General features: G+C 48.4%; 1 protein-coding gene across 1 annotated transcript; it reads right to left on the bottom strand.

The window, feature by feature from the left end:
* Window positions 1-3,015: 3,015 nt before the first annotated feature.
* On the bottom strand, window positions 3,016-8,337 carry LOC142888631 (amphoterin-induced protein 3). The gene has a single exon (XM_076027117.1). The coding sequence runs from the start codon at window positions 8,292-8,294 to the stop codon at window positions 6,915-6,917; it is 1,380 nt and encodes a 459-aa protein (XP_075883232.1). The 5' UTR covers window positions 8,295-8,337; the 3' UTR covers window positions 3,016-6,914.
* Window positions 8,338-13,263: the final 4,926 nt, after the last annotated feature.

Raw genomic sequence — 13,263 nt, 5'->3', positions numbered from 1 at the left:
TATTTAGTTAGTACCATTCTAACTAACGGAAATGTATCATTCTGTCAGAGATGAGGCTAAATCCTTTGCCCTCTTCACGCTAGCTAGCAAGAACTTGCTAGTTTAGAGCTGAAAAGAGGGAACAGGAACACAGGCTGACAAGAACAGTGACTGTGAACCAAAGCAATTTCATTTTTTCGTTTTTTAAATTGCAGCAATTATGCTAAAACAATATGCCGCAAATGCTGCAGTGATCCACAACACTAAATGAACCACAAAATTGACTGATAATTGTTTGGCTCACCACCACGAGCGAGGATGGAAAGCAGGAGCAGATGGAAAGTGCATGCTATTACGCGGTAACTGAACACTACGTATCTTTTTTAAAAGTTTATCGTTTCAAATGGAGAGTGCCTCTCCCTGCCTTCTGACAGCAAACTCAACCCTCACCGCCCTGTTATCAGTTTTCATTTTCATACATAAAGCAGAGTTAATTGGCGGCCTTTGAAAGGAGATGAACCGTTTTACTTGTTTGCTCTTTTGTTTCTTTCTGCGCTTCGCTGGCTCATCAGTGTTTCAGGACCTGGTTTATGGTCATTCATTAATGGGCTCAATCTCTGGAGGCAATAGCAGTTTAAGCGAAACAGAACTTGACCAAATGACTCGCACTGACCTCAGAGTCTTAAAATTCTATAGGCTATATAAATTACTTGTCTGAAGCTTGTGCTGTAACATAAAATCTGATGGCCACAGTGTGGTCCAGTGTGGCTGACCTCCCCCACCAGCTACCAAAGCGTGCACATTTGAAGTTTACACACAAAATTATTGGGTAGATGAGGAAACATCCAGTTTGTTTATTATTGTTATTATTTGGAGAATAATTTCAGCTGGAGGACTTTTTTTTCATTTTAATTACTAAGCTCTGGGCTTCTCTCTGTGATTATTTTGGCATTCTTTCAGCGCAACCTTCATCCTTTGTGCTGCGCAGACGAAGGCGGTTCTCTCCACGATCATTGGAGGTCACAGAAGCTTGCCACTCTGATGAGTTTTGTACAGACCTGCCCTGATCGCTTGTGAAGCTGCAGAGTGCAGCCACGCTCGCCACTGCCTCGAAGCGCGTCAAGCGCTGGTCCCAACCTCCCGGACGGACAGAAGAACTGGAGCATGTATCTGACCTCAGCGAGGCGCGGCGAAGCCAAGGGAGTCACTGCTCTGGAACATCCTGTCAGGTGGAAGATAGGATGAGCTCCAGAGGGCGATATACATGATCACAGCAAAGCTTCCTGAATCCACCAGCTGCCCGGATCGGCTTGGGTTTCATTCAGCAACACAAAGGGAAAGTGGCTCATAAATGTTTCGGCCACTGGTAGGAAACTGGAAGTGGTGAAGGAAGCAGGTCGAACCGGATGCGACCCACAATCAGGCCCGATTCAGCACATTTGCTCTACTGGTGTATTCTTCCCCCATGATTTTTTTGGCCTTTATGCATCATCTGCAACAACGGAACAGCAGCAAGGCTGTGTTCAAGAACAGTGACTTCAGACACTGAATATTTTCTATGTGGCAGCTGTGTCCAGACCACACCAGTTAACATCTCAGCCGTGATTGGCCGATACAGCCCTCAGTCAAGCACGCATGAGAAACTGGCTCCTCGTTCTGATCAAATTTATGTTTAGTTGTTTGCTTTTTTTTCTTTGTTTTTGAAACTGGTGCTATTATGCAACAAAGCACAAATGTATTTGTTTTTGTATTTTGTCTTTGCACCTGCTGTCCCTGCCTGCCACCTCTATTCCACCAGTTCCGCCTAGTGGTATCAACAGTGGAACTGAAGTACCCATAGCAATTTCTTTGCCACATTTTTTTTTCATTGAATTCAACACTTCGTCTTTGTTTTCCTTCCTTATATTGACAGACACGATAAACACGATGAACTCCACTACCCGTAGGTCAACCTGCTGTTTATTGTTGCACTTCATTTTTGTGCTAACCACAACACAATGTTTTCCAGCCACGCAACTTAGTTCATGTCCAATGGAACAGATTAACTGGCCTTTGAGAATTAGCAACAGTTTTTGAAACAGGGAGGAAAAAGGGGCCTCAAGGGTTTGCAAGTTTTCTGGATGCTGTCACGTCATGCTCAGAATACAGAAATGTAATAATAAAGAATAGAGGTAGAAAGGACAGATATAGACAGGTAGGCCATATAGATAAAGAATTCACATACACCGGCATCAACTCAAAAAAGGAAAAAAACATAAGCATCAAATATTCATTGAAAAAAAAAGAAGAGGCGAATTGGCTCCCCCCCTCCATCATCTATTTGAATTGTGCTGCTGCCAGGTTAATATTTGGTTTGGTCCTATTCTTTTTTTCCTTTTTTTTTAAAAAAACCAAACAAACAGAAAACAGAAAACAGAAAAGCAACTCAAGACTAAACAAAATGAAAGAATCCCCTTGACATTTTTGGAGAGTGAGCAATACTTTTAAAGATGTATTTGGAGCCTCTTCCATCCAGCTGTGGATGGGATGAATTTTGTCCACATCAATGGACCAACATCTAAACCCCCCCACCCCTTCGTAGCTCCCCCTGATTTCTCAAATATATTGTCACACAAAGGTTGAAGTGACTGCTCACTGAACAGAACAGTTTGAGTCCTCCTGATGAGTTTACTCTGCATGCTAATATCATGAAGTCAACATCTGTTTGATGTATAGTGCATTTCCTTGAGTAGCACTTGAGGCAGTAACAGCATGACAGCAAATACTCGCTTCGGAAGTGTGATTTTTTTTTCTTTTTTCAAATTTACCTTGAAGCTGTTACCTTAGCCATGACCAGTGCACTCATCCCATCGGAAATCAAATTTATGGTTGTACGCAGCTCCTTTGCCAATGGTTACAAAAAAAGGCCAAAACATTTTTCTCATGTATGCTAATTTTAATTAACATGGTGATGGTGTAGAAATCAGATCATGCTGAAAACCCCTGTTCTTCCTGTTCTTTCTTTTGCGATCTTTCAGTGTCTTCAGTCCTGACTGAACTAACTGACCTGTCAGTTAGCCAACTCATGTCCATGTGAAGCTTTCGCAGCTCATAATTCACAATTCTGCGTAAGTAGGCTAGAGTACCAAGCACCGCCGGCATCACAAGACACCGATGCTACGATACGTAGCGTCTTTGACGGTAACACTCCCTGTTTAATGTCTATAATAAACCATCTTGTCATCCTGTCTTTTACTGGACAACTGTGACACGTAATAACAGGGGCGGTGACACAATAAAGCTGGTCGTAGAAATGACAAGCCGGACGCAGGGGTGACATAAAAAAAGTGAAGAAAACGTTGAGGAGAAAGAAAATGAGAAACTGTGGACCCTCCCCTCCCCCCCCACACACACCATTCTTATGGAATCTCTTATTAATCTCAGCGGTAGCCTAACTGCCTCCTCACGCTGCATCAGCTCACAAACGCATCCTTTGCTTGTTTGCGGTGAAATGTGATCAAGCGCCGTATTTGATTAATGAAGCGTTTGCGGGCAATGTGCGCGCCGGCGATCAGGCTGAGGCTGGGATTCCAGCTGCTTCGCTCTGTCTGGAAAACAGAATTTGCGCCGCCGCGTTTCTTTTTCTTTCCGCTGCAGAGGCATGATGAACGGTCTGTTGTCTGCTGTGCGGCGCTCCACATTTATTTCAGCCCTTTTCTTTTTTTTTCTTTTTTTTTTTTCTGAGGGAGCAACCATCCTATCTCTTAAAAGAGTAAAGCCTTCTCTGTTTTTTTTTCAAGCGCATATTCCAAATGGAGTGGCTGGTTAGAATGAAAAAGGGACCCTTGTCGGTTTGCAGAGATTGCGGCCTCCTCGGTTGTGCCGCACAGGCAGCCGCGCGCAGGTGCTGCGGCAGATACGTGCAGCTGGATGCCTCCTCTCCGGGCTGCCGATGTTTTCGACAGTTCATTAATAGCCTGCGTTGACAGCCGAGTCGGCGCGATTCAAAGTAAAACTCCCTGTTTGCGGTAATTAGATTCTTGAATAAGATCATTTCGAATCCCTCGGAGCTCAGCCGTACACGGGAAAACAATTAATCTGGAAAGGGAAGTGCACGCTTTAATTGAAGCCTGATGGAGTGTTTTGCTTTGAAGAGGGGCGTTTTTTGTTTTTTTTTAGGCATCAAGGGTTCCTTTTCTTTACATCTGGGTAATTTGTTGGAGCGGTGCGGAATAATGTGGCGCTGTGGGGCTGAGGCACGAAGCTCCGCATCGCCTGGAAAGTCTGGTGATATTTTCAAAACGCAGCCGTTGAGCTGTGTGTTATTGTGAAAATTGTCAGAACAAACGAAAGGCAGGGGAGTGCGTTCCTTTTTCCCCCTCCTCTTGAGCTACGGCACCTCTGCCGTTTCAAATGGGCGGCAGCCTGTGCAACGCTTTTGACAGAGCGAAATCATCGCTCAGAATGGTGCCTTTTACACGGCGAAGTGGAGGGGGGGAGCGCAGGGGCGTATAGGGTGGGGGGGGGGCATTGTTGAGGATTTCCATTATCAGTCGAGTATTTGCTGTCACAAGGTTAAAATCAAAGCGCCGGATCCCCAAACTAAATACAGTCATTTTGGTGCTGACACGCGGGCGACTCCGGGAACCGATTCCCTACATCAGCAGTTTGCTCACATCGCCAGGGTCGCCCGTGGACAGGCTGCGAAATTAGAAAGCCCTTCATCAAACTCTCACGTCGCACGCTTATCACTTCCTAACTTTGTCTTCTCATCATATCTGAAACAATAAATCCTCAACCAGCTGTGTGTCAGGGAACACAACCAGATGAGAGGGGATTTAAAGAAAAGAGAAAAAAAAACACAGCAGAATTGACTAAGCACCTGGTTTTTATCCTTGTGGTAATCTCCTAAAACCTCCTCAACCTCAAGCCATCACGCCGTGTAATGCACTCTAGTACGCCGTCTCTGGAGCACGACGGGTCATGACAGTAACTCCCACCCCCCCACCCCCCGTGCCCTCCCCGCCGACACACCGCGTTACATCACGCGGGCCACATGAGCCGCGCGTTGCGTAATCTTCCGGAATTTGGAGAACTGCTTACCCGTGCGAAAGCGTTTTTGAAATTCGCTAAATGTCGAGTCTTTCCCGGTGTGATTAAACAGAGCGCTGCATCACAATACAGCCCTCTCTTAATCTAGGAGAATTTTTTTTCTTCCCTTTCCTAATCCCTGAGAGTCTAATAGTGATAAAACTCTGTCAAAGAGCGAGCTGTCCCAATTTCACGCATGGGTGCCCGTTTGATTTTCGATTTCCACCCTATTTTGGCCTTAAATTGACATTCAACTCGCTTAACAATGGAGTCCTCGGGGGGCCTGCGGAGGAGTCGGCTTTTAATCAAGGATTTTGGAATAATCAAAGTTCACTTGCGAGATACGCGGTTCTACTCGCTGCTTCCCTTTGACATTATACGCGGGATTACGCCTAATCCCATTCAACCTCGATGCAATCACAAGTGTTTGTGTCGAGATTAAGGCGTGAATTCAAAAACATTATGGATGCCGGGGCTTAAAGAAATTGATTTGTTTCTTTTGAAGGAACTGCTTGACTCATCAGGTTTAAAGTCCCACCCCACCATCCCTGAAAATCCATATGTTCTCTCTGGTCTTTTACGCTATCGACTCGATGTTCAACACATGTCCCTTCCTGGAAGAGAGCAAACGGCTCCTATTCCTCGACGCGGCACCGGGAGCTTATGAAGTATGAAATTTTTGCCGTTCCAGGCTTGTCATGCTGAATCGCAAATACTTTGAAAAAACAAAGCTGTGCAAAGTAATACTTCCCCTGGGGTTTTGAGTCAGCGCTGCTCCGAGATTTCTGTCACTCCTGCTCAAATTTTGTGCTCCTGTTTGTTCAGCGGCACTCAAAGTGCTCGGCGGCGTTTGATCAAAGCGATGGCGCCTTTGAAGAGCCGTCCAATCGCTGTTTGTTTTCCATCTGTTGACACTCCTGATTTCTGCACTTCGCTATTTGCCAGATAAGCAGCCGTGCGGACAGAGAGTCATTGTTTTCAGCTGGCAGATTAATGCAACAGGTATATGAGATATGCCTTTGTGTGATGGATCACTGCGGGTTACGCCTCTGTTTCGTGCAAGATAAGAGCCGGTGAATGTGTTTGCTGAAAGCGACGGTGTCCGCGCAAAAGCATTGACTGCGACTGTATCTTAATTCCAGCTGTTTTAGGTAAGATGCTAAAACATAACTGTATCATCAAACCAGGTGGCTGATAAGGAAGATTACGTCCTTTATTTGGAGACAAAAGGGACAGAAGTTTTCAGGGGATGAAAAGAGTTTTATGCTAAATATTAAAATAGACAGGGGCAATATATCTAAAGTAAGCTTCAGCTATTGTGACAAAAGAGCCAGTCAGTAACTCAACTCACGCTGACATCACATTCCACTCTCTGTTAAAACCATAAATTTGCACCAGCATCATCCCGGGGCTTTCAATTCTCCTTAAACGTTTTCCGCAAAAAGTGATTCGGATAAACTGCCCAGTGGCTTAGAAAGAGTCTCCTGGCCCGCTTCCGCCTCCACTGCAGAGCGTGGAGAAAGTTTTCAGCCGATAGTGCCTTTGCTGTATTTCAGAGGCGTCGGTACATCGGGAGCAACAAACCGGACTTGAGACTTTCATTTCGGCAGCACGGCCAGATGATAGAGAAGACATGAATTGCGAGCGAAGACATTGCTGTTTTTTTGTCTGTTCAGAGGTCCTGTTTTTTCCCCCCGCAGCTGACAGTCTTGAAAGAGACACGCTGTTCTTTTCTGCCGTAACAACTCACATTACAGCCCCCCCACCCCGCCACAGCTAATGTCTGAGTTTTCTCTCCTGTTTTCTCGCATCCCGTTTCTTTCGCCCGAACCCCTTCAGAATCACCGAGACGGACGTGTTGGGCGTCAGCCCTCGGGCGTCCACTCCGTCCCGTCCTCCACGAACGCCACGTGCTTGTTCATCTGCATCTTGTGCTCGTCCCTGGGCGAGAAGACCGAGGCCAGCGTGCTGTGGTCGTATGTCGCGATGGGGATGGCGGGGGGCTTGGGCTGCTTGCAGCAGCTGCAGCGACACGGCGTCAGGTAGAGGTACATGAGGATGACCACCATGGTGACCACGCAGCCCAGCAGCGTCGTGTAGCCCGTGTTGAAGGACTCCGGCGCCGGCGGAATGACTGTCACATTCACCTCACGGGTGGCGTTCAGCGCCTGCTTAGTATCCAGGGCCGTGCACACGTACATGCCCGTGTCGTTGACCTTGGCGTCTCGGATCTCCAAGGTACCATTAGCAAACACGCTAATGAGGGTGTCATTCACGCCGCTCTGGGCGATGAACCCCTTGCCGGGCGAGAGCCACGTGAACGAGAGGTCCTCGCCGCTCAGGGACGTCTGGCAGTCCAGATGCAGCAGCTCCCCCTCGGAGACCAGCACGTTGGAGAGCAGCACGGTCACCGGCTGCGAGATGGCCTTCTCCACCGAGCAGTTGGAGAAGAAGCGGCTCTGCCGCAGGAACCGTATGGACGCCCGCGGGTCGCCGGAGATGCTGCAGGTGTGCTCGTCGGCGAAGTCCCTGAGCGGGTCGTAGCCCCGGAAATCCCAGTGCCAGAAGACGCTGTACATGGCGCAGTCGCAGATGAGGGAGTTGTTGTGCAGGTAGAGCCCCCGCTGCACCAGGCCGGGCAGGGCCTTCACGTCCTCCCACTGGAGACGAGCCATGCGGTTGGACGACAGGTCCAGCATGGTGAGGAAAGGGTGGCTGTGGTCTTGGATAGAGAAGAAGGGGAAGTCGGTGATCTGGTTGTGGCTGAAATAGGCCTTCTTCAGGCTGCTGAGGCCCATCAGCGTGCTGGCCTCCACCTGGACGATTTTGTTGTTGAAGAGAAGCAGCTCCTCCAGCCTCCACAGACCCTGGAAATAGTGCTGCTCCACCACTTGGAGCTTGTTGGAGGACAGGTCGAGGAGCCGGAGGCCAGATGCGTTATTAAACGCCCCGGGTCCCAGGGAGCTGACTTGGTTGTGGGCCATCCTGAGGTTTTCCAATCGGGGCATCCTCCTGAAACTGCCGGCGGCGATCCAGGTGATGTGGTTGTGTCCGAGGTCGAGGGTGACGGAGAACGAGGGCAGCGACAGCGGAACCTTGGACAGGCCGCTTGAGCTGCAGCTCACCGTGTCAGACACGCAGAGGCACATGGACAGGCAGGTTTGCTGGGAGCCGCGGACGAGGCAGAGCAGCAGCAGCGGCGGCAGCAGGAGGAGGAGGGAGCCTGGATTTAGTTGGCAGGTCATGCTTGCGGGTGTCAGATCCTTCAAGGATTTTAAATCCCTGCAGCTGTCTGTGGTCAGATAAGAATCAGATGAGAAACAGTCCTGCAATATTAAAGAAAAAAAAAAAAATCAATTCTATTTAGATCCACCTAAACCCTCACCCGGAGTCGGGCAACAGAGACGTAATACGATGACAGGGTTAATTGGAAACATGAACTCGTGACTTGATGTCATGCTAAAAGGCAGAATATCGCCACTAGAAATCCACCGCCGTTAACAGAATTGATCTCGCAAGTGTTCCGGGTGTATTTCTCACTGGCAACAGTGGCATTAAATTCAGCATTTTATTGCGGCGATCATGCAAGGCTGCGACGAAATATGATTTTACAGCGAGGGTCTTAAAATACCTTTTCCTTTTTTTTTTTTTTTTTTTTTTTACCCCCCTAACAAGCCGTCCGCCGATGATCTCATCTGAGACTGTGTGGCCCGGAGGTGGAGATAAAGAGAGGACTCATTTTAATATGAAAACAAGCGTAAAGCAATTGAGCGACCACACGGGTTTTTTTTTTTTTTTTTTTTTTTTTTAAAGACTTTCCAGCAAGAAGACACAATAAAGGGAGAACGGGAGGGACATGATTCACCTTGAAAAGCGGGTCCCTCTGGCCACAGTTGGCGTCAGGTGACGGAGATCAGGTCACAAGGATTTCCTGCGGCGAGCTCGGGACCAATTTGAGGGTAGACAGTGGGAGAGATTTCACGCCACGTCCAGACAAGAGAGCAATTTGTCTCACTTAGTTAATCTTCGGCCCTTTCCAGAAGTAGAAAAGCAGAACTCGGAGGGCCGGGAATCCAAGAGCAAAGTGCTTCTTCGGCGCCGCCGCCGTCAAACTCCAACCCTGCCGCTCTATTTTTTTCTCGCCTCCTCCTCCTCCTCCTCCCTTTGAAGTCGCATCCCGTCAATGGATCCCGCGCACCAGTCTAATCTTTATCTTCTCCTCAGATCCTCGTCCTGGGGTGCTTGAGGGAAAAAAAGCCCACAAAACTCAAACACACACGCGTACACACTCCCTCACTCTGCTCCTTATAGGCAAGTTTGAGGTGCCCCTACTGTCTCTCTCCCTCCCCGCTCACCTCGGATGAGAGCGCCGCTCGACGAGCGTCCCGCAGAGCTTTGCAGTGTACGGCAAACGGCGCAGAGCTCCCTTAATCTCCCACAATCCCCTCCTCCTTCCATGTGTCATTTAGAGACCGGCATCCGCGTCTCCCTCTCTCTCATCATTAAGTAATGACGCCGGCGGCTGCCCTTCCCTGCTTCCCATCCCACCCGCCACCCCCTCCTCCACCACCTCCCCCCCTCCCAACAATATCCAATATCAGGTTTCTCGCAGTATTCTATTAATACAACATCCCATTAAACTTTCAGTGTTTTCCAGCGTGGCGGATTAATAGAACCTTGGAGCTTTTCCTCATCAATATTACACGTGTCATCCGGTAACCTTTCCCCAACAATCCCGGGGGGGACTGAACTTTTCGCTGTTGCTATTGTGCTTCCCCCCCCCTCCCCGTTGGAAGGTGCACGTTACGTAAATGTGCCACTTTTTCCGGAGTTTTTGGGCGAGGCCGCCCCCGCCTCCTCCCCCCCCCCTTCCCCGCGCCTCATTTCTCGGTGCGTTTTGGTAAAATTCCCCTCTGACTGTGAACGCCTCCTCAAACTCTCCCTTCCCTCCCCTGCGGGACTTTCACCTGGACGGATCGCTTGGCCCCCACTCTGCCCTCCCTTTGCAAACAGGCACACAAACATACAGCCGCCCTCTGAGATGCCTCATAATCAGTTCCGTCGCTCATTTCTTCACTGGCTGCCAACATCCCTTCGTCCCCCACGGCGCCTGGCTTTGACTGGATGTGCGCTGTCCCCGCCGCTTGGTCATGGTGGTCCTGACTGCTCTGATTTCTGTCACAGTGAATTAGCTCTGCCTCCAAGCAGCCACCTCCTCTCTGCTACACTCACACACACACACACACACACACACACACACGGCGTGGAAGTGGCCGGGGTTTTTTTTTCCGACTTGACTCCCCTGCTCTGGTGGCCCAACCTGCAGAGGGCAAATGCGAGGAGATAAAGATCATGCCGCTGCGAGACGGGAGCGGGAGGAAGACTGATGAACGTCCCGATTTAGCCGGAGGTCAAGTCTGGCTCTGAATGCTGCGGAGGTGCGGTGGCAACGAAAACACATTTGTATGTAACGTGTTGGTGTTGGAGAAACGCAGAAGTCGCAATTGTGGCATGACACACAATCCTGTCCCAAGGCTGGATTGTGTAAAAAAAAAAAAGGAAGAAAAAAAAAAAAAAAACCCACCCACACATGCACATCTCAGAGATGTCAGAAAAGGAACCGAGGAGGCCCCGCTCTTGTTCCTCGGAGGTGTAGGTGGTTTCGTATCTCGGCTTAAATTGGCCCCCAGTAATTTCCTTTGAACCTTGTCCTACTGTAGAGGACAACCTGCGCCGGCACATCTTTTAAATTATTCATGTCGCATCGATTGTTTTGGGATATTATGTAACCTCGGCATTTGTTCGAACGGATCCTTGCACGGTGGTTGTAAACGGATCAGCGGCGACGACGACGACGCCATATAGGACCCAACGCGTTCATCTGCATAATCTGCTAATGATTCATGCTGCGGGGCGCTCGGCACAATCTGGGCAGCTTCGGGAGGCATTTCGATGAGAGCGCGGCATCTCGTCGGGGCGGCCGCGTTTGTTTTTAGCTGCACGCGGCCGCGCTGCGTGGGGATCGTGTTCTTCTTCTCTCTCTTTCCCTTTTTTTTTTGCTGCCGCCGCCGCCGCCGCTGCAGTTGACACAACCCGAGCATTTCAGCGGCGCGTTCCTTCCGGCGTCGACTCTCGCACACTCGGCGAGTGTCATTTTCAAGTGCAGTCATTTGTCATCCGCCGCGCGCCGATCAATTGAAGCGGAGCGCAAACATGGCGGAATGAGGCTCTCGTGCGCACCTGCAGTATTTGCTCGGAACAAAAACAATTATTTTTTCCCCTTCGTCTGCTGTCTGCTTGTTGTCACCCCGCGTGGAAGCCGCGCGCCTCGTCAGAGCGAGGAGGCCGTACAACATCAACATGTCGCCCGTTCCTCCTCCCGTTCGGCGGCGCGGTTTTAAATCTTCCCCTGAACGCGGCTCTGTTGTGGACTGAGTGGACTGTGCGGCTCCGGCCTGCTGTTGGGGAAAATCCCCCCATCTAATCTGGATCGTCGTATCAAGCCGCTTTGCAAATCCCGCCCTCGTCTTCCTCCCCTGCATATATTTGATTAGACCCGCACAGCATGCAAAAATAGTGCCGTCAAATCATCCAGGTTCCGGAGCGGACCTCGAAGCTTAAAGCCTGACCCCGGTGCACCGCGCGCCGGCAGAGGGTGATTTCCCCTTTGCCATCTGCTGCGGCGGAGAGAAAGAAAACGGGAAGAAATGAAACGGCGGCGCCGCACGTCAGCTCCAATCTCTCCTTGACGCAAGTGAGTTGACAGCGACAGCATGTGCCCGTCGTGCTGGAGGGTGGAGAAACAAAAGGGGCCTGGTGTTCATCTGCACATAAGACAACCAAAACAATAAACGATTTAGATTAAGAATGAAGTTAAATAAATACAATTGCCAATGTTGTAGAAGAACTATATGTTAGAAATAAGGAAAGTCTGACTGTCACTTCACTTCCGGTTTCACTTTTCAGGAAGCGGGTGCTGCAGTTCTGCCATTCAGCCCTTTGTGATGTCATACAAAACACTGATAGCTCACCATTATGGCTTTCATGACAGTGATGAAGCCTTGTTTGGTCCTCTTCCGAACATGAAGATGATCACATTCAGCACCAGCTGCCACTGCATAATAATAATGATAATAATAATTAATAATAATAATGAAAATAATAATTATAATAATAATAATAATAATAATAATTATAATGATAATGCAAAGAGACTGGTCCAAGTACAGGATTAAAAGTAAGTCTAAAAGTGGTTATGGCATGGGACTTTTCAAAAAAAAAAAAAAAAAAAAAAAAAAAGTAATAACTGCTCCCAAATTTATGTTGGCACAAAGCACTTAGCCTAATACCAGCTGGCTGCCGAATATCTCCCTGTGATTAACGGCTGTACTCTCATTTAAAAGCTCATTTGAATCTGGACACAGGGAAATAAACACTGTCAAATATGTTAATTAATGAATAAATGTTTTTGCAAAAGTGACGGGGCAATAAATAAATAATAATTACTCCCAAATATTCCCAAAGACCACCATTTTTGCGCTGACATTTCGTCAAAACCAGATCTTTGCGCTGCAGTGCTGGTCAGTTAGGTTGGCTTTTGTCTGTGAATTGTGAACCTTCAGAACTCAGAACACTCCCAAAGCCCCCTGCGTCGTATTTATTCTGCTTCTACGCAGCATTTTATTAGTAAGGAAGAGCGCCAGACAAATATGAATGAGTCAGAGCCTGGATAAAGACTTTAAGGATTGAGTTTTATTTCTTTTTTTCTCGCTCCCCGGGTACATTTGCAGTCTGGATGAGCTCCCTGTCAGAAAGGAGCTCCAGACAGTGCAAAGTCTATTTCCCTGTCACCAGGAGCTGCTCAGCGGTCTCATATGCTTTGTATTCACAGCTGGATGGCAGTGCATTATTTGAGAATGGCTTATGAGAAAGAAAAAAAACAACAAACCCAAACCCGGCAAGATTGCAGTTCTTCATGTTGACATGCAGACAACAGTAATGTGTTCTTGGCTTTTCTGCAGTGACGTGCTGCAAGTGTGAAGAGACAAGCACCCCATCTAGTGGTTGAATGCTCTGCAAGAGGAATAGTGACGCTGCCGCTGCATTCCCTCACCCGCTATCCCAGAAAGCGTTTTCATTTCTAATCGTAAAAAAAAAGAAAAGAAATCTGCTCATGATTAAAATGAGAGAGAGAGAGAGAGAGAGAGAAAAAAC

Source organism: Nelusetta ayraudi, unplaced genomic scaffold (genome assembly GCF_046127955.1).
Source record: "Nelusetta ayraudi isolate G7.1 ecotype Tasmania unplaced genomic scaffold, CSIRO-AGI_Nayr_v1 ptg000019l, whole genome shotgun sequence".
NCBI lineage: Eukaryota > Metazoa > Chordata > Actinopteri > Tetraodontiformes > Monacanthidae > Nelusetta > Nelusetta ayraudi.
This window is presented reverse-complemented; position numbering and strand designations above follow the sequence as displayed.

Excerpts from the sequence above, each read along its gene's own strand:
- LOC142888631 (XM_076027117.1), bottom strand. The coding sequence starts at position 8,294 with ATGACCTGCCAACTAAATCCAGGCTCCCTCCTCCTCCTGCTGCCGCCG.